A 20,598-nucleotide genomic window follows, 5' to 3' on the forward strand; every position below is an offset into this window, starting at 1 on the left:
AGCGCGGTACTGCGCGTCTTCCAGCTGATGCGCAAGCGATTCCAGAGCCGCATTCATCGTGCTGAGGTCGGACTTAGCAGGAACAGGAGACTGAGCGTGCCACGTTGTGGCAAGGCTGTTCGCTGAATCCTGTCCAGCCATCTGCAGCTGCGCCACTTGCGCCTGAAGGTGCTCCACCGCACGCTGCTGCTCTGCACATCGCCCACGTTGGGCCTCCTCGGACGTGATAAGTTGCAGCTGTTGCTCCTGTGTTGCCACTAGTTCGTCTCTCAAAGCCACCATGATACCCTCCAGGTGCGCCCGCTGCGCCGCCGCCGCGTCCTCGGCATCAGAAAGCGCACGGGACTGCGATGCTAGCTCAGCCTCCAGCGCCTTTATCTTCGCCTGCAGCTCAGCCTCCACGCGTACACGCTCTGACTGCAGCGTAGCTATGGTCTCCTTCAACTGCTCGATGCAGTGACGCGCTGCCTCGAGTGCAGCAATATCCTCTTGCTGTGGCACTTCTTCATCATCTGCATGGGTACCTAGAGTCGCTTTCACAGTTGACAAGTGTTTCTGCAGCACCTCCTCCGCTTGAGGCAGTGGTGATCTGAGAAGGGCGAGCCGGTCTTCTTGCAAGCGACGCACCTCGCTGATAATTTCGTCGCGGTCGCCGACGAGTGCGTCACGCTGCGAGCGCAGCGTTGCGAGCTCATCCTCCAATGCCTCTCGTGTCTTCACCGTCTCGCTCTCTGCTGATGCGGCTGGGGTGTAGCTGAACATCGCCCCCCCTTCCACGTCTCTATGCTGCTGCCGCCGGCGCTGATCCTCCTGTTCAAACTCTTCGATACGCTGTCGAAGCTCACGGAGCTGGGACTCTAGGCTCCCACGCGTGTTGCAGAGATCCTGCAGCTCAGCGGTGGCGCCAAGTAGCTGCTCCTGTGTCGTACGAAGGTTCTCAGCCAGCTGCTGGTTGCCACTGACCGCCGCGTCAAGCTGCTCTTGACGCAGTTGGTTCGCCCGCTCTGCCAGCTCCAACTCCCTCTGCAGATCAGTGGCAAGGGACTGCATTTGTTCATTGCGGGCCTGCAGCTCCTGTCGCTCCTCCAGCCCAGTAGTGAGTGAGTGGCGAAGCTCCTCCTGCGCCTGCTGTGCACTCTGATGGTATTGCTGCTCTTTCACGTGGAGCGCGGCTATCTGGTCCTCGGCCTTGGCAAGTGCAGCGGTGAGGTCATTGTACGACGTTTGTAGTGCTGCGTAGCCTTCCTTCGAGATCGGTGCACGCTGGGTGAGGGCGGCCACTAGCTCGTCTTCCGTGCTCTGCATCTCTGTGCACTGCTGCCGCAGCTGCGCAATTGTGTCGAGTAGCTCTGCGCGATCAGCTGTGGCGGTAGCGTTCTCTTCGGCGTGTACAGCTAGCGCAGCTTTGTGAGCCGCGTGTTCTTCTTCGAGGCGGCGGCTGAGAGATGTGTTGAGGTGCTGGAGCTCCTCAAGTGCGGTGTGCAGTGCAGTAGACGCCGCTTCAGACCCATTATGTACCTTCCTCGTGCTCGGTAGATCCCGCAATGGCGATATCTGAGGAACTGCAGCACCCTCACCGGAGACGTTGATGCTTCGCCGGCCATGCTCAGCTGCAGTGGCGCTGGAGCTGTGTCGCTGCGACGACGCTGCAGCTTCCCTCTCGCATTGTTGTTGCAGTTCGCGCAGCTGCGCATCTTTGAGAACCAACTGAGACTGGTAGAAATGAACAGCAGCGGAGGGATCGGCGCCGCTCAACACAGACACTTTGGCCTGCATGTTGCGGACATGTCCCTCAGACTCGGCGAGTTTCTGGTGGAGTTGAGCATTGTCCTCCCGAACCTTCACCAAAGCCTCGCTCGCCCTCTCTTGCTCACGCCGGAGCACATCGATCTGCAGGTACTTGCTATGCAGCTCCTCCTTCAATCGAGCAACCTCGCGACGGTACTGGTCGCGCCTTGTGTACGCCTCCAATAGGTGTTCGCTGTACTGCTTCGATGCGCCCTGCAGGTGGGAGGCGTAGTTGTAAAGGTCATCGCCGCTGAGGTTATCAATGTCGCGGTGGGCGAGTGACATCAAGTCACTGGCGTCAGCGCGGGTGGAGAGCGGTGGCAACGTCGACACGCCGCTGGTGGCAGCATAAATAATGGGCGACGTGGGTATTCCAAACCCTGCGAAGCCGGTCATGGCAGGGCTGCGTCGTGGTGCCGGTGGCACTGCTGGAGGCGGCGGCACCGCAGGCACTCGCGAGTGCGCTAGCTCCCGCACACTAATCGGTCGTGCGAGATCGGCTGAAAGCACGCCAGCGGGCAGTGGGCGTGCGGGCTGCGCAGTGTACGAAGGAGAGGCAAAAGAAGTCGGCAGCCCATCGTGTCGGAGCGAGGGCTGCTGGTGCGCACCAGCCTTGTAGAAGTCGTTGCCCCACATGTGCAAACTGCGTGGCTCTCTTTCCCTCTATAGAGTGGGTGTACAGATGGCTGCAGCTCCCTTCCTTTCAGGGGCGGGGAGCTTTCTTCTTCCTCGCCGCGCTTCTGACTTGCCGAGTATGCGCTTCGCCTGCTCGCCGCTGCGTACGCGTTACCGCTTAATATATATGTGTGTGCGCGTGCGTATACACTTTGCCTCTCCTTTCGTGTTCTTCTTAGCTCAGGTTGCGCTTACTCTGTTCGCTCTGTGTGTGTGGTGGGGGGGGGGTCTGTGCTCGTGTGCAGGACGAGGGAGCAGGCAGGAAAAAGGCCAAGGCAACTGCGACGCCACACAACGCTTTGAATGCCTCCGCCTTGTCACCCTCGCGCTCTTTCGTATGCGCCGCTTGAGCTCCTCGTTCGCTCCCCCTGTTAGATAGGACGCTACACTCCTTAACCGCGGTGAATCTTTGGTCCACACACACACACACAGAGAAAACCAAAACAGTAAAGGGACCACAGAAGGAGAGAGAGGGAGGGAGAGAGAGGGAGACGGTCAGTAGAAAAAAAGAGAGGAAGAGCGGATGACCAGGGCGAGGGGTGGAGATTACAGCGAACGGCGACGCCAAGACGTTACGAGGAGGAAGAGGGGGTGAGAGAAACAGCGCCAATGAGTGTGACTTTAAACAGCCTCCACGTGCACTCACACGCCCCACCACCACTACCACAGCAGTGCCACACTGGTCAGTTGAACGCTGTTTCTTGCAGATTGCAAACACTACCACCGATACGCACGACTCCGTCGGCATACGCGGGTGTAGGTGAGGTTGATGGCCTATTCCTGTGCATGGAGGATGGTGATGCGAACGCCAGTGCCATTTCCTCTTTCTTTTCCGCTGTTTCCTTTGCTAAGCAAAGTGCCCTGTGTGAAGAACAACCGTCGCCAACGACCAAAGCGAAAAAGGGTGAACTACTCTCATGCGCGGCCGCCAAAGCAGAGACCGACATGCACAGTCCTCCTCCTCCCCCCTCCTTGTCCACCTTCCTCATACAGAGACACAAGCACATAAAGAACAGAAGAGCACATCTACTGGACTCACTGTGCAATGTGGACCCGCGCGTATGCGCGATGCACGATGCTGGTCACGGTAGGAAGAGTGGCACGGGGCTCTCGCAATCGGTGCCCGCCCGCCTCCTCTCCCTCCCCCCACCTTTATACACACTTTACCCTGACCTGCACGTCGGCGCGATTCAGCACCGCTACCCACGCTGCGTGTTGTGCTCCACAATGAACACCTCTCCATCCTGCATCACGTACCTGTCGTTCACCATGCGCATCTGCATCTCCGCAGATTCGAGGTTTGGCATGCTGACAAACATGTCCCACGCCGAGACCTTGGCACGCACGAAGTTCTTCTCGAAGTCGGAGTGGATCTCGCCGGCTGCCTGCCGTGCCGTTGAGCCCTGCACCACTGTCCAGCCATGCGCCATCTTAGGCCCCACTGTGAAAAAGGACTGCAGCTTGAGAAGGGCATATACTTGCCTCATCAGCACCTGGCCACGCGGCACGTCTATGCCGTACTCCTCCAGGAACAGTTGCTGCTCCTCACGGGAGGCAAGCTGTGCAGTCTGCTCCTCGATAGAGGCCGACACGCGGCAGGTCCGCTCCACTCCAAAGGCGGCCTCCACCTCACGCGAGAAAGCGTTGCCGTCCCTCACACCTCGCTCGCTCACGTTCAGCACAAACATCATAGGCTTGTTGGAGAGCAAGTCGTAGCTCTGCAGGAAGTCCTCCTCCACCACGGTGAGCTTCGCCTCTGCATGCATGTCCGCTGCTGTCTTGCCCTCCCCCAGCCACTGCTGAAGACGCTTCAGAAAGCTGTACTCAGTGTCCCGCGTCTTCGCTGTCTTATGCACCTTGTGCATCCGCCTTTCCACCACCTCGAGGTCTGATAAGACAAGTTCACTCAGAATGACGTGAATGTCCTCCAGAGGGTTCGGGGTGTCGAAGCCATCCTTGGAGCTTTCGAAGCAGCGTACCATGTGCAGTAACACGGCGCAGGTTCGGATATCGGCAAGGAACTTGTTGCCGAGTCCGGCCCCTTTCGATGCCCCGGCGATCAGCCCCGCCACATCCGTCAAGTCAACCTCGACATCCATAATTTTCTCTGCCCCAGTAAAGCGTGCCAGCTGGCGCAGTCGCTCATCGATCACCGGCACCCTCGATGTGTTCGCATGAATAGTGCAAAAGGGAAAGTTACCTGTTTTAGCAATTTGGCTGCATGTGAGGGCGTTAAAGAGGGTGGACTTTCCCACATTCGGTAGCCCCACAATACCCGCAGCACGCCGCTTCCAGCGCGCCACACTAAGCCGCAGCATGAGGGGTGGTCGGGCCGCGGTGGTGCACCGTCTTTCACGTTGATGATATGCGGTCGTAACCCACTCTATAGAGATAGGAAAGATAGTGAAGAGGTGTGAGAAGGAGAGAGCGCGCGGGCGAGTACGGGTATGCGTGTTCGGAGGGAGGGGGGGAGCGGCACCAAAGTCCGGAGAAGCAGTCGAACATTTTTCCGTCTCCTGCTTCCTTTCGACTGAAGGAGGAGAGGGGGAGGCAATTATGAACACGTGAGCAACGCATAGGCACATGCGCGCAGCCGTCACGTGGGCCGCTCATCAAGCACACATGACGTCACAGCTCCGTCGACATACACTTTGCTTCCTCACAACATCGGTAATGGGAAAGCATCTCTCCCTCTCTCCTTCTGCATACATGGGGAATGTCTTTGATTGCCTGTCTCTCTTAAGCCTGTCGGTGCCTGTGGCCACCACCTTTGATTGCCAAATACGAAAGCGAGGCCGGACATCTTTGATGTGTTTTGCTCTCCTCTCACGAACCCCACACACACACACACACACACACACACACGCACGCACGCACGCACGCGCCAACCCTCCACGGGGGAGATCGCTGTCTTTCCACACGAAGCTCGTTGGGGAAGAGGAAAGAGAAGGGAAAACGAAAAACGAAAAGAAAGTTTCTAGCGAATGCGCCACCCTCTCTGCAAACAAACAAGCACCTGCCCCAACCAACATCTGTCCAGGGTGCCAGCAACCCTCCCTCCCTCCCTCCTCTGCCAGTAGCCGTTGCATGGACAACATGCGAGATGAAGATAGTGGAAGCAGAGGGTGGCACTTGACAGCACCAGACGACAGTGACAACAGCCGAAGCAGCAAAGCGTGCCCCTGAGAAGGGGAGGAAAAGGAGCTGCCGCACCACATCACCCACGAGCGCTCACATTCATCGCAGCTTCCCTGCTGTCGCTCGCTCCCCCGGCTCTTTCCTCATTCTTTACAGGAGAGTGAAGAACTCCTTTGGCTCGTTGCCTTGCTCGACATACAACACACGCACACCTGCGAGCACCTCTGTCGCCACGTCAGCTTTGTCCGCCACACTGGCAGCGGCGGCGCCGTCGTCGCCACGAGGGAAGTTGAGGCTGCAGGTAGTCCATTCCCCAGCTTTCAGCGCCTGGGCTACCGCGGCCTGCCCTGCCGGGTCGCTGGCACTTAGCAGCTGCCGCACAAACGCGCTCACCACGTCGGTCGAACTCTCCGCTGCGTCGGTGCCACGCCACAGGTAGACGAAGGTGCCAGTGCGCTGCTGGAAACCGAGCACGTAGCACTGGTCGTCTTCGAGATCGTCTAGGTCCGAAATAGTCACTTTCGCCGACGCCGTAAACGGGTAGGCGTAAGCAAAGCTCTCCCCCTCAGCCATGCGCACTGCCACGTGCGTTGGTCCGTTCTCATTGTGAGCAGCGGCAGCAGCAAGTGATAGCCCTGAGATGCCCTGTAGCGGTAGAGAAACTCCGGCAGACTCCATGTGCGGTGGGAATGCCGCCGCAGAAGCTGAAGAAGCAATGGGAAGCAGAGTTACATGTTGAAGCTGACTTACCGCCGACTGCGGTACTGAGGTGGAGGCGACAGCTGGCGCGCTACCAGAAAAGCTACGGCGCTGCGATGAGGAGGTGCCAGTCGACGACCAGTATGCAGTATCACTGCTCGCAAGCTTAGCGCTCTCTTTCCCCCGCCGGTGGTAGCCGCTGTTGCCGGAGGACGATGTGTGTAGCTGTCGCGGCGTTCGAGGTGTGCGCCGCCCGGTGCGGAGCAAGGATGATGTCAACGCAGTAGGGCTCACGGGTAGCGAAAAGTTAGGAGCCAGTGTCGTGCGTCCTGTCGCGCTTGTCGGTCGTCCGGCTGCGACCCTGCTGCTGCTGCTGCTGCTGCTATGCAAGCCACTGCCCTCGGTGACTCTTTCGCGCGCGTTCCGCCGCACCGCTTCTCTGGAGTCGAGCCGATCCTCCTCGGCGATATAGTAGCTCAGCATGGCGCCAAGTTGCGTGTTTGACAAGAGCGCATCCCACTGCGATTGTTGTGCCATTCGGATGCAAAGTTGACTTGAGACACGCGTCCACAACAACTGTTGCACCACCTCCACCGGCACAGCCGCAGTGGTGGGCGGAAACGGAGAAGAGGTGGACGGTGGGCAAGTCGCTGAAAAAGTTGGCAGCAGTCGCACCGGCCGCATCGGGTGGAAGTGCACCACCCTCCCAGTGTTAGTCAAACTTGTGCGCTCCTCGCCGTTGTAAAAGTTGAAGCGCAGTAGCTGCTGACAGGCAGTAAGAGCGCGTTCAGTGTAGACCTTATTAAGACAATGTGGTCCCATGACGACGCATCCTGTCACGGCGCTGGTGTCCTCGTCGCTGCAGGTGCCAGCACCGGGACCCAGATTGGTGCTCCGAGCGAGCCGTGGCCGCTGATGGCCCTTCTCCTTTGCTCGCCGCCAGTCTGTGCAGAGGCTATTGGAGCGGCTGGTTCTGTCCGCAGCTCGCGCACCTGGTGCGAAGAGAAACAGATAAGCCAAGCGCGGATCCAGCGAGAACGTGCTGGGAAGTGCTTGTGGCGCATCACTCATGTCGGTTGCGCGCGTCAGGACATCGTGGCGAAGCTGCTTGTGTGCTTCCTTGTCACGTGGAGAGAGGAACCCAGGCAACCGCCCCTCCGGAGAGCACGACGACGATACAGGCAATGGCAAGGTAGAACACGACGCAGCGGCGCTGGCGACAGTGGAAGACGTGGCGCAGTCGAAATACGCGGTCAGCTGGTAACAGAAGGGCATCGGCGACGTGGAAGTGTATGGAGCGTAGGCAAACACGCTGTTCAATAGAGGCGTTGACAGCTGCGCCTCCCAGAGACGAAGGTTCATGAAGAAGCCGAGGTTCGGATTACACACGTTTCGCCGCGCCCGCACGAGCTCGTAAGCGCGGTCGTAGCACAGCCCCTTCTTCCACATGATATAGGCAATGATGAACGTGCACGAGCGCGATACGCCCTGCTGACAGTGTACGAAGACTCGGCCCTGATGCCTCTCCAGCGCGTTCTCGATGAAGGCGTTGACGACGGCAAAGAGGGAGAAAATCGGCTCATCAGCAGCGTCGCTCAGGCTGAGCGTGAAGTACCGGAAGAGGTCTGGGTAGAAGTTACTGCAGCAGCAGCTGACGGTGTTCACAACATGGGTAATGCCTTTCCGGAGGAGCTGCGCTCGATCCCGCGCGGCGTCCTCGCCGCCAACAAACAGGTATGGCAAAACCTCCGTCACCACTGGCTGCGACGCTTTCAGCCGCTGCGCTCGTTCCTGCTGGACGTACACTTCATTGTACTCGGCGTCCTCTACCGGAGGCAGTGCGGATGCCTCTCCGTTGCGATTCGCGGAGACGCCCTCGGCGCCGATATCGTAACGGCCGGTGATTCCGTCCATGGCCTGGGCACCTCCGCCGGCATGACTGTGATGGTAGTGCCGGGTGTGGTGACAACACTCGGCAGCGCAACCGTCTGGCTGCGCACCGTCCTCTTGACCGCGCGGAAGAGAAAGCGCGTCTGCTGTTGGGACAGGGTTGCTAGTTCGCTGCACCGTCTCCTCTCCTTTCACGCTCGCTTCCACGTTAAGCAGCTGTAGCGGTGGGAGCGCTGCTGCGGGTGAGACTAAAGACGACGCATCCGTAATGCTTTGCTCCGCAGAGGCGCTGTGCTTTGTCGAGCACACGTTTGCAGCGCCGCCTGGCGTTGCAGAGCAAAGTAGGCTGAGTGGGAGGCTGAAGGCGTGGGTTTCTGCGGCAGACGCTGTCAAGGTCAACGTGGTTGGAGAGGTGAGCGCGGCGCCTGGCGGAGTCACTCTGCCAACTCGGTGATCGTCGCTCAGCACGCCCAACGCGAGCGAGGGCAGCTGTGGCGGTGAAGGTGTCCGTGGCGTGGAGGGCGGTACCCATGCGCGTCGTGGCGTTCTGCCCATGCGGGGGGTCGTTGCACCAGTTGCGGCGGGCTGTGCTGAACCTGAGGGTCCCATGGCTGCGGGAGCGGCCCGTGCCGCCCGATGCACGTCGAGGGGCTGGGGTCTCTGTAGCCAGCTGGAGATGTTCAAGGAGGGAATCGACGCCATTGTGGCAGAGGGAGTAGCGGCACTGGGGGCCGCGCCGTCGCCATGGACGCTGCGACGTGGTGGACGGAAGGACAAAAGTGGGTCAACGTACCACGGGCCCGTTGCTCCAAGCATGGCTGCGCCTGAACTTGACCCACCTGCGACCCCTGCGGATGCACCACCAGGCACGGAGTAGGGCGCTGAGTTCAGTGCGCTGACTACGTCGCCTGTGTGCGTCCAGCGAGGTGTTCCGACGCGGACGCCACTCAAGACGCGGTAGACGGCGTTCAGACTATACAGCTCCGCAGGATTCGAGGACACCACTGTGCTTGTCACGTGGTCGCTACTGCGCTTGTTAAAGCACGGGACGGGCACTGTGACCGAGCTGAGGCGTGTGACAGCAAGCAGCTCCCGTCGCAGCTCCTTCGATGCCCTCAGCACGGCTGTACGGTACTGTCGAGACGTACTCGGGGCGCTGTTGGAGTTGTTCACATCCCTGCTCGTCGTGTTGCCTGTTATCGCCGTCGAGGTAGTGGCACCCCCTCTCGAGCTCAGTGACGCCTTGGGGCTCTTGCGCGGATTCCTTGCAGCAGCATTCGTGCTATTGCTGCCGCTACCGCTGCTGTGACGTCCAGAAGTGACGTCAGGGCTGGGGTGCATGCCGTAGCCGCCGGCCATGACCTTTAACTTAGCCACGTTCAAGTTGTAAAACAGTCTTCGATCGAACTCGGCACACTCGAGGAAGAGCTTCTCAACGGCGCGGGCCGTGAACAGCCCAGCCGCCGCCACTATGGCATCCGCCTGCTTACCTGTAAGAAGATGAACGCTAAAATGAAACTCAGAGGCACGCGGCGTCGCCAGCGAGGGCGTGGAGCGGGCGGATGCTTGCAGAAACCCCCCAACGCCGCACCCGTTACCTGGGGTGGTCGGTGTTGCGGATAGGGTTGAGGATAGGGTTGCGGCAGAAGCAGCGGTGGCGCTGCGTGGGGTCAGGCGGCCACTTGTCGACCCATTCGTCCGTGGCGTCACGGAGGGAGAGTGCCAGTGGCCGGCGCCGCCGTGGCTGCTGCTGGAAAGAGTCGGTCGTGTCATGTCAGTTGAAAATGGCACAGCGAGGCCGCGCGGGGTAAACAGCTGCACCATGTCTCGTGGCCACTCGGTGGTCGCGTTGGCGACCATCGCTGCGCTGCTTGCCTCCCATCGCGCAGCGGCGCCGGCTGCAGTGGCTGCAGGGAAGGAATGCGGCGAGGTCGCTGCTCGGGCGTTTGTAAAGCTCATGGACGGCATTGCAGGCGCCGTGCTCGTTGCCGGCGTCCCCAGCATCGTTGTCCGCTGCACAACAACGAGAACATACACCTCAGTCGCCCTGAACTCGGTACGGCGCGTCAGATCGACAGGCTGCACGGATACCTCGCGGAATAGCCACGAGCGTGGCGACAGTAGAGCCTCAGGCGGCGCCGATGTAGACACCACCCCTGGCCAACTGCCCACACGGCGTTGGGGAAGGCAGTCGACGTTTGCATTCAGCAAGGAGGCATCGGCCGCTGTCGAAGGAAAGGTAGTAGCGGCAGCTGCAGTGCTGTCCTCCGTGGCATTCGGGTCGCTGTCACGAGAGCCACACCACTCGTGCAGGCTCTGCGGGGGCTCGCGAGTTGACCCCCTGCCGACTGCCGTCGTGGAGGAACCTAAAGATGGGCGGGACTTGCCTGGTGGTTTCTTGCCTCGCCCTTGACTGGATATTGACCTCGGCGCACCACCGCTCGGCCCCGCTGCCGTGTTCGCTCGGTGGGAACAAAGGTGATGTCGGGTGCCACTTCGATCTAGCACGCAGCGCAGAGCATGAAGCGATGTGTCGTACTCGACGTACTGACGCTCCACCTCCGCTCTCAACTCCTTTCGAAACAGCACATCAGCGCAGCTGCCAGTCGAATCTGCGGCATCGTGAGGCTGTGCGTCGAAGAGCGATGGGCCGCGGGCCAATGCCTCGAGATCCTCGAGGGAGAAGGGGGAGGTGCTAGTGGACACACGGTTGCCCATCTTTTGCTGCCACTGCGTCTTTTAGAGACGACTGCTTGTTGGGTTGTTGGCCTGCGTCACGCCCCGGCTTGTCTGCTGCGCTGCTTTCGCGTCTTCGATTCGCTCTGGCAATGCTGACAGTCACTTGTTGAAGTCTCCGCAGCCGAAACGAAAATGTAATAGCGAAGAAAAAAGATGTAACCAACACTGGCGAGAACAAATACCCAAGAGAGGCCGATAAAAGGGCCCACGATATGTTGCACAGAGAGAGAGAGAGAGATGACAGATGACAAGAGATATAAACGCACGCACACAGACGCCTACACTGACACACGCCGAGAGGGCGGAAGAGGGAGAGGAGGGAGTCAAACGACAGCAGCAAAAAGGAAAAAAAAGGAAAAGGGTTCGCAATGGCACGAGCACCGTAATCGCCGACGGAGAGAGGCAGCGAGGGGAAAAGATGAGGCGGGGCAGTAGGCGAGAAGGAGGGAAGGGGAGAGGGAGAGCTCGCCCGCAAAGCAAAGCAAAGCAAAACAAAGCAAAAAAAAAAAACGACCAAGGCAGAGCAGCAACAGTGAGTAGAGAAGTGGGTGGATGGTGTTATGCCACAAGTACCGAGTGATGAACGACAAAACGGGTCGAGCAGAAGATGCACCGTCTTTGTGTCGCCTATGCGTTGCGCGCACGCTCCCTCCCTCTTCTCTCCTTCTTCTCTCCCCTCCCCCCACCCGCCCCTTTTTGCATTCAACGCTCAAAGAAAAAAGAGATAGATGCCCACACGTGCCAGGGATGGGCAAACCACACAAGTGTGCGCAGCTGAGGCTGTGTGTGTTTTGGGTTTGCGTAGTGTCACTCCTCCTCTATACCCTGCCAGAGGCAGACGTGCAGGCGTCGAAGGGGGAAGTACAAACTTTGAGAAACAAGAAACGTAGAGAGAAGGGCACATGCGTGCCCACCGCCATTCGCGAAGAGAGAGGGGAGAAAAATGCAAGATAGACGTAACGGAAGGAAAGAGCGGGGAGATGCGCAATGTAGCGCAGGCGTGCAGACTTCTTCAGCTGCCTGGGCGGTGTGCGTGTACGTGTATTATGTCGATGTAATGTCGGCTCGGCAGGTGGGGTTGGATACATGAAAGCTACCGAGCTCCAAGTGGGGCATCGATACACACACACACACACACACACACACACACACACACACACGCACACTAAGCAGAAAAGCAACGAGCATCATTGCTGAGATCGCCCTGTTAAACATGGCGTGCAGTCGCTGTTGTTCTGCTTTTCTGGTCGTCAATTTTTTTCTTCCTGCATTGGTTTGTACTTCGTGTTACTAGTGATCATCGGGAGAGAGAGAAGAGGGATAAAAGAAAGAAAGACGAGGGGACTTTGTTCCTCACTGCTGTTGAATCGATCGGCACGCAGGAACGCACACGCACACACACACAGCGCGAGGGCGGAAAGGCGAAGTTCACACACAGAGAACAGCGTGTCGCCTAGTCACAAATCAAAGTGCAACGCACCACACAGCAAACAGACACACACACACACACACACGCGGTAGAGGAGCGAGAAAGTGGTGGAGGCCCCATCAAAGGTGGATCGGGCAAAAAGGCTCGAATATACGAATGCGGTCTGTGCGCGTATGCATGTGAGCCTCTGCTCCCCGGATACACACACGGGCGCATGAAAAATGATCGAGGAAGCGCTCATTCATCCAGCGCACAGGCGCAGAAGCACGCGTACACCAAGAAGGAGCCACAACTGGGAGGAAAAGGGGATAAGGGAATAAGGGGAAGGGGAAGAGAAAGAGAGGGCTGAGGAGGGGTTGAGAAGCACCCGTTGTGGGGGTGTAGAGAAGTACAATGACAAGCCGAGAGAGAGAGAGAGAGAGAAAAAAAAAGGGGGGGCTCCCTAGTGTACATGAAAACGCATGAAATGTCCACACCTGGGCGTGTGTGTCGGCGTGTGAAGAGCACCACCCAGAGGGAGGGAGGGAGACACACACACACACACACACGCGTGTGAGTATACGCAGGAAAAGAAGAACACAACAAAAACGCTGCCAACGTGACTCAACACCAAAGGCGCAAACAAAAGAGAAAAGGGGAAAACACAGACAAACAAACGAATGTACGGAGGGGTGGCGAGGGGGAGAGAGAGACGGGCAGAAAGGGCAGAAAGGGGACAAAGAGAGGAACACGGCGAGAGAGGCGCAAGGAAGGAGCCATTTGGCTTCTGTGGCGGTTAATTTTCTTTTGTTGGGGGGGGGGGAGAGGCCCATCCGCGTAGGTGGAGAAAACTGTGGACGTGTGGATACGCCGCGGCAGCCATGCACGTCCGTGGGTCACTTTGTAGGCGTATGCATACACACATGCTTGACTTCCCCACCCCCCCCCCACACACACACACGGTGACACTCGGCTCGAGTCTCTCACCACAGTACCTCTGTCCTCTTTTTCGTTGGTTTGCCATACAAATTCTCACCGCACTGCAGCTCCCTCGCGCACAGGCTGAACGTAGTTGATTGGGAACAGCCCGGTGCGCTGGTTGCACACGCCTCTAAACCAACCCTCCTCCGGTGCGCGGCTAATGCAGATGATCTCTTGCCCCGCCTCAAAGGTTAGCTCATCTGGCGCGCGGGCGCAGTAGTCGAAGAGCGCCTGGAATGTCGCCCCTTCCATGCGCGCCGGCGACAGCGGCGCGGCAGGGGTGGCTGTAGCGGCGCTCGTGTTGATGACAGACCCATCGCTGTTCACCACGCTTGCCGTTGAATGTGCCACCGGACGCGAAATGTATGGCGAGGCGGCGGCACCGCCTGGCGTGTCCTTCGAGGGTGACGACGTGTTTGTGCCCCTGGCGCCGCCAAAGCGTGTACCGCCCTGCTGTACCATCGCGTGTACGCGCTCAACAAAGCCCAGAGGCGCGGACTTGGCGGGTGCAGTGCCCGTGACGGTCGACTTAACGCCCGCAGCACCGCAAGCGTGCAGGACCGACTCACTCGTGCTTGGTGCTGTCCCGGCGCCCACTTTCATCGCATTGCACAGCAGTCGCTGGTGTTGATGCTGGTTGCGCGTCGACATCTTCTGTGTCTCTAGCTCGCTCCGCAGCTTCTCGATCGCGGCCGTCGCGCGTACAACCGATTCTTCACCGTCCTTCTCCAAGTTGATGAAGGTGCGATAGTCTAGCATAGTGCTCCACCGGCTGAGGTTCATCTTCTCTACAATAATGCGAGGATGTACATAAGCGATGCCAGCAAAGTCGAGTGACCGCAGGGTCGGTGTGACGGCCCGCTCTGCTCGCTCTAGCTTGTGCCGGATGCGCATCACTTCCTGAGCCACCTCGTGCCGCAGCAGCGACAGTCGCTGGTCCGCCTCCACGTACTCCTTCACATGAGGATCGAGCGTGTCGGAGAGGATCTCACGATGCATATTGTTGGTGCACATCTCCGCATCCATCTGGCTCAGCCGCCGCTCCTTGCGGTAGAGGTAGCGGCTGGCGGCGATGTAGTAGTCGGAGAAGCGCGTGAAGTGGTGCTGCTGCACGAGCCGCAACAGCTCCCCCAGCGCGTTCTGCTGCTTGTCGTATTTGGCAGCAATGTTGTCGCAGCCGTCTAGCACAAAGTCGTTGAGCGACGTGGCAAGGTTGCGCGCGGCGGCGGCGTTGTTGATGGTGTCCTGCAGCTTCTGCACATGCTCCGCGGCGGCCTGCAGGAAGCTCTCGTGTCCGCTGCGCCGTCCTGCCTCGCGCTCCTCCATCTGCAGTCGTCGCTCCACCTCCTTGTGCCGCTGCTGCGCCAGCGTCGTCAGCTCACTCGAGCATGTCTGCAACTCTTGAAAAAGGGTAAAGATGCGGTTCCACACGCTTTGCTGCTTCTCCTTGTTCTGCTGTAAGAACTCGTCTGACTCGGCGCGGTCAGCCTCGTAGCGCTTGCGCTGCTGCACGTCGTCAGAGCTGTAGTTGGACATCTGCTCTTGTATTTTGAGCATGTCCTCCTCGCAGGCTTCGATCTGGCGGTGCTTCGCCTCGATTACGGCGGTGATGTCGCGGTCCACCATGCGGAACACTGCCCAGCGCCGCCGACGTTCGCTGCTGCGTGACTCGGAGTAGTAGTTGGAGATGATCGGGTACTGGTCTGTGATGAGGCGCAAAAGGTGCTCGTACACATCCAGCTGGCGCTTCGAGATGTCCTCGGCGAGACCCATCTCGCCATTCGCAATGCTTGCCTCCAGCAGCTGCTCGCACTGATCGATATCAGGCGAGACCTCCTCAATTGTGTTTTGAAAGACTGTCAAGTCATCAAAGACACGTCGTGTATTGCCATCCTCAACGAGCTTTGTCTGCAGCGCGTTGGTGATGAAAAGGAGATCGCGTGGCTCGAAGACAACGGACTTCAGCTCCGCCTCGCACTCCTCAATGAAGCGGCGCTGTTTCGGGGTGATGAAGGAGTGCGACTTGGTCTGCTGCAGCGTCGACACGAGCTGAATCACCGCCGGCAGCTCTGCGTGCTGGTCCCCGTCCAGTTCCGTGTTACGGCGCAGAAGCCGGCGCTCCGCCAGGTGCAAGTTGCAGTGCTCAATGACTGCCTTGCTACTCCAGAAAGCACCTTTGGGCACCGACACGTGCTGATGTAGCACCGATAACTGCTGTTCGCATCGCTCGTACTGGAAGTCCAGCTGCGAGATGCTCTGGTCAAGCCATGACTGAAATGAGCGGAGGAACTGGTCGCTGCATATGATAGCCTGCAGCTTCGCCTCTTCCTCCAGGTAGACGCGCTTGCTGCGCTCAAAGAGTGACACGGTGGCGGTCATTTTTTCGCTCTCGCTCTCCTCTGCGGTGTGGAGACGGACTCAGACGCGCGTATGTGTATGTGCGTGTACGCGTGTTAGAAAGAGAGAGAGAGAGAGAGAGAGCTGCCGTTGATGCGCACCCCCCGTGATAGTGCGATGGAGAGCGCAACAACGCACCCGTCAGTGTGGCGCTGGGGTCTGCGAAGGTGAACGTGTCTGTCGAAAAGTTGGGCTGACGATCGTTTTGTGTGTGGGGGGGGGGGGGAACGTGGGGGAAAAGAAGTGGTCAGCACAGAGGTGCAAAGATGTGCGGAGCAGCGGGGGCTTGCCGCTGTGCATTGCATGTGTAGTGGGGTCTCTCTCTCTCGCTGTTTCGCTTATGGGCGTGCGTTATGCCTGTGCATATTTGCACTATCGGACTCAGAAGAGAGAGGGACTGAGCACTGAAGCAAACAACATGAGCCCCAGAAGGGGGAGAAAGAGGAGGGGAGGAGCGGACCACCGCCTCATCCACCTGTCGCCTAAGTCGCTTCTGCTTTCTAGTGCTTCCCAGTACCGTTGATCAGCGCATCAGCGCAGCTCTGCAGAGCGATTCATCGTTGGTGCCTCCTGAATCCTTAGCGGTAACAGGCAAAAAGCGACGCTCCACTCCAGTCCCCGCACCCTCCAGTACCTCCACTCCGCTCTCCTCGCCACGTATCACGATCACATCGCTGCAGAAAGACGGTTGACGCAATTGCGGTGGTCTGCGCACACACCCACACACACGCGCATTTCGGGTATCGGCATGTCAGTTGTGTGTGTGTGTGTGTGCGCGTGTGGTGGGTGTGGTGGGTGGGTGTCATTCTCTACGTGCTGAGGTCCGCCTAGACCTGGGTGGTGGCACTTCACACGGACATGCAAAGGAGAAGGGAGACGTCACCAAGAAAACTGCAATGTAAGTGCCGGCGAGGTCTACGCGCACGATGACCGCATGATGAGTCCTCACCGGCGACGGAGAGAAAGAGGGGCAACAAAATCTAAAAACTTACATACCCGAAACCCAGCCGCAATTCAGATGTGCCTCAAGCTGCGCGCGCCACTCCGCGTAGCCGTCGTTGTCTGCCAAGTTGGCCCTTTCGTCGGTGATATTTTCGCCATTTATGTTGTTGCTGCTCGCAGCCCGGTGATGTCCGTCGCGTGCCTCCTCCAGCTGTCTCTTAGGGGAAGATGAGGACCTCTTACCAGAGTCGTCAGCCAAGCTCGCCGTCTCGAGGGATTCCCAATCGCTCGACAAGTACACCGGCTCGTTATCAGAGTGCGTCGTCACACTGCCGTCGTGTTGATGAGTATCAGTAAGGTGTGTGGAAGTCTGCCGAGGGGAAAAAGAGAATGAAGCTGGTGACGGCGTGTGAATGAGCTCTGTCACTTTGACAGGGGCAGTGCCAACAGCAGCAGCCTCTTTGGCTAATGGCCCACAGTTGCTGCAGCCGCTGTCACCGCCGCGCGGCAGCTGGGGTGGCTGTGGTGCGAGCGCGTGAGAATGGGACTGCGGGAGCAATGAGGACGCCAACGATGGCAGCGATGCAGCATGTAAGGTGTTGCCCTCAGCCTTCGGTTCGGAGCTCTGTCGTAAAATGGGAGAACAGCTCGGGGCCAGCAAGGGCTGCCTAGAGGCTGAAGAGGACGAGGATGACGCCATCGCTGGCATAACCCGCCTCGGATGGGCAGCCTCACCGGAGCTGTGGCTTTGTGTCGCCTCGGCAACTGTGGCCTGATAGTGAGCGAGGTGGTGTGCAGCAGCAATCTGCGCTGTTGTATTGGAATCAGTCTCTGGAGACGTGGCAACCCGTCCATGACCCAACGTCGCCGTTGCCTGGGTCGCCGTGTCTCGACTGCGTAGGAGCTCCAGCAGACTGTGAACGACAGACGTGGGTGCAACCTGAGGAGCGGCAGCAACAACAGCAACAGCATCGAGGGGAGCGCTCTTGGGTGTCACTGACTCTGTCCGCATGGCGGTGTTGATTGCCACAGCACGACCAACCGATGGGGAAGACGGAGACAGCGAGTTAGCAGGGTGACCTGGGCTGTCCTCCACAGCTGCAGCAGCCGGCGCAGTAGTGCCAGCGTGCGGAAATGACGACGCCGACTCACGACGAGCCACTCCAGAAGCACGAACCGCAGCTGGCAGCTCTCGGCTCCACGCCGTTGGAGTCTCGAGCTCCTCTGTGCCGCCACGGTGTAATCTTTGCACTGAGTTCCCCCTATCCTCGCACTCCCACGCCATGGCCATCTCGTATCGGGCGTGTACACCGGTGCCGACATCGTCCACGTGGCCATCCCATGAGGGCTGATCCCACCGCGTCTCTACTACCTTGGGCGCAGAGGTAAGCGATTCGGAATGGAGACCGTGAAGCTCGCACCAATCGCCAGGTCTCTTGACAGCGGCTGTGCGCAACCCCTCATCGATCCTCGGCACGGTGGCATCGCTGGCGGCGAAGGTAACTGACTCAGCATCGTCGACCTCGTCCTCGTCCTCGCCGTATCTGCTGCTACTGCCACTGGTGCCGTAGACGAGGTTCAGCGAGCAGCCGAGGGAGCCTTGTATGAGCTCACTCACGGCGGACCGCGACGTGGGGCGCCATGGTGAAGCTGACGCCATATCAACCGTTGCTCCTACTGGTGCTGACTGAATCAGCGCGCTTGGCGACGTTGGAGGAGTGCGGCTCGGCACAGTTCTGTCAGTCTGAGTCGACGCAACAGTACCAGAGGCGGTCCCTCTGCTGAGGACGTCGACCACTCGCTCCGCCCCCTCCACATACGCCGCAAGCAGCGCCACAGTACGCCGTGCGTGCCGCAGCTGCCGTGTAAGGCGGACCTCACGCTTGGCAGAGACCTGTACGCTGGCCTCAAGGGCACGTGCATGGCGCTCCCAGGCAGCACCGTCCGCCAAAGCCTGCAGGAACAGGGACTGGTACAACTCCGCAGTGCCTCCTTGGGCACTTGCAGCATCCGTCGCAGTGCACCCTGCTCGTTGCGCCTCTGCCTCAAGCGCGCATAGGAGTCGCCGCACTCGTGAAGCGGCCCGACGCGAAGAACGTGACCGCGAAGGCGATGCGTCAAGGCGCATAATGTCGAAGGTCGGAATGGCTGCCCGTGTAGGTGAGTCAAGCAACTGTGAGGAGAGCGGTGACAGCTGCCGATCGCAGCGGGGACGAGCGAGGTGTGCGTTGGGTGCCTTTTCCTCCACCACCGCAGAACTAGCGTCCCCTCGCTGCGATCTTAGCCACCGTGCCTGTGCTTCAGAGGGCCACAGCTGCTGTGCTGACGCACTTGCTGCGCTGCGTGGATAGTGAGTCCGGGAATAAGGCCTATGCTTGACGCGGCGCATATGGGCAGCGTTAGCGTCGGGAGTGGGCGAGGCCGACATAGACGAAGTTGCTCCACACTTCATGAAGGGGGCACTAGTGCTGTAGTGGATAAAAGGGTCATGGTGATGGTGGTGCTGGCGCAGATGCGATGACGAGAAGCCGCCAGGTGATGCGTGCAAGGTTGGTTTCGGACGCGAGCGATGCGGCTCGGTCTTATCGCCTCCGTTGTCCACCCAGCAGCAGAAGGCATCTCCAAAAGGCAGTGGTGTGCCGTGGTGCGCTGCGTCGAACGTTAGTTGCTCGTAAGATGGGTGAGGTGTGCATGCGGGAGAGGGGCGAGCATGGCGGTGCGCTGGTTGCCGGCAGTGTGGCGACAAGGTCACGCGCCTGGGGAATACGGCCTCCGATGGAGCCGCATTCGAGCGACCAGACATCCCCATCGGTTCTACAATATATCTCGACACTCTATGAATGTGCTTCACTGGGAGAGCCACGCGCTGTGCAGTGCATGCGACGCTGCAGAGCAGCCGAAGGGAGCCAAGCCAAATGAGTGACTACCACAAGCGCAGGTATAGACAAGACGTGCATGCGCAGCCACACAAACGTAGGCTTCGCTAACACACACACACACACACGCACACGCACAGCGTAAAGGCGGTTGAAGGTGCGTGCGAGTCCGTAAAAATGCGCGGAAAGAGAAAACAAAAGGCCCAGAGTGTGGGGGTAGGGGGGAGGAGGAGGAGGAGAAGAGAGAAAGAGCGGAGTGAAAGTGAATTCGATTGAGTGCGAGAGAGGGAAAGGGGAAGGAGCAGGGAGTGCGTGTGTGTGTGTGTGTGTGCGCGCGAAGGAGGGGTGATAAAACACCGGTGTTTTCGCCTCCTTGAATGCTTTCTTTTCTCTCCCAGCCACGTAGCAGCACCGTCGCTGCCGGTTCTCGCTTGGAGATGACTCGTACATCCTTTCAATGTCAAGAGCAACATGTACGTAGACAAAATTCGCAGGCTCAAATGCACACGTGTGCATTTGAACCTGCCTCCAGTTCGTGGTGATCGTAACGGAAGGAAAGATCAATGTCAACGGACCGAGAGAACGTTGTTGTGACAATACTAATCGACCAGCGCCGCGTGTCTTCTCTCTCTCTTGCGCCTCACGTTACTTCATCCTTCCTTTTCCTTTTTCCTCGTCATGAAGCAAACCAATCCCTACGGACACCCGCCAAAAAGCGCCAACCTTCTCGCCCTCTGCATTGGCCACAGTCGGCGCGACTCACATTGGCCTGCGTGTGCTTTACAGTTAGGGAGGGTCGCCCATCACCACTTGGTATTGGGCTTTTCAGAAATGCGTGAAAAGAAAAGGGGGCCAGAGAGAGTGGCCGAGAGAGAGCATTCACACACACGCATCTACACACACACACTGAAGGACAGAGAGAGATGGAGAGAGAGGCGGGAAGGGAAGTAGAGGTGCTCCTCTCTGAGAGGTCAGTAGAGGGGTTTGTTCTGCTTGTCTGCCCCCTCTGCCTCGCTCGACGGAAAGGAGGAGAGAAAAAGAGAGTGCTACTGCTAACACGTCGCT

At 59.0% G+C, this 20,598-nt stretch overlaps 5 protein-coding genes across 5 annotated transcripts in view; all 5 read right to left on the reverse strand.

Annotated features, from left to right (window-relative positions):
• LPMP_271800 (hypothetical protein) overlaps nt 1-2,424 on the reverse strand; it is a gene marked incomplete at both ends in the record, with an annotated part of 7,840 nt that extends 5,416 nt beyond the window's left edge. Inside the window, one exon of the mRNA XM_010701964.1 lies at nt 1-2,424. Coding sequence (XP_010700266.1) covers nt 1-2,424 — 2,424 coding nt within the window.
• Nucleotides 2,425-3,662: 1,238 nt separating this feature from the next.
• On the reverse strand, nt 3,663-4,781 carry LPMP_271810 (GTP binding protein, putative; the record flags this gene model as incomplete). The annotated part of the gene is made up of 1 exon (XM_010701965.1): nt 3,663-4,781. One exon carries the CDS (start codon nt 4,779-4,781, stop codon nt 3,663-3,665), a length of 1,119 nt encoding a protein of 372 aa, XP_010700267.1.
• A 970-nt stretch (nt 4,782-5,751) lies between these two features.
• Nucleotides 5,752-10,050, reverse strand: LPMP_271820 (dual specificity phosphatase, putative; the record flags this gene model as incomplete). Its single annotated transcript, XM_010701966.1, has 1 exon — nt 5,752-10,050. One exon carries the CDS (start codon nt 10,048-10,050, stop codon nt 5,752-5,754), a length of 4,299 nt encoding a protein of 1,432 aa, XP_010700268.1.
• Nucleotides 10,051-13,369: 3,319 nt separating this feature from the next.
• Nucleotides 13,370-15,697, reverse strand: LPMP_271830 (paraflagellar rod protein-like protein; the record flags this gene model as incomplete). Its single annotated transcript, XM_010701967.1, has 1 exon — nt 13,370-15,697. The coding sequence occupies one exon, from the start codon at nt 15,695-15,697 to the stop codon at nt 13,370-13,372; it is 2,328 nt and encodes a 775-aa protein (XP_010700269.1).
• A 1,006-nt stretch (nt 15,698-16,703) lies between these two features.
• On the reverse strand, nt 16,704-19,466 carry LPMP_271840 (hypothetical protein; the record flags this gene model as incomplete). Its single annotated transcript, XM_010701968.1, has 1 exon — nt 16,704-19,466. The coding sequence occupies one exon, from the start codon at nt 19,464-19,466 to the stop codon at nt 16,704-16,706; it is 2,763 nt and encodes a 920-aa protein (XP_010700270.1).
• Nucleotides 19,467-20,598: the final 1,132 nt, after the last annotated feature.

The sequence above is a fragment of the Leishmania panamensis genome (assembly GCF_000755165.1).
Source record: "Leishmania panamensis strain MHOM/PA/94/PSC-1 chromosome 27 sequence".
NCBI lineage: Eukaryota > Euglenozoa > Kinetoplastea > Trypanosomatida > Trypanosomatidae > Leishmania > Leishmania panamensis.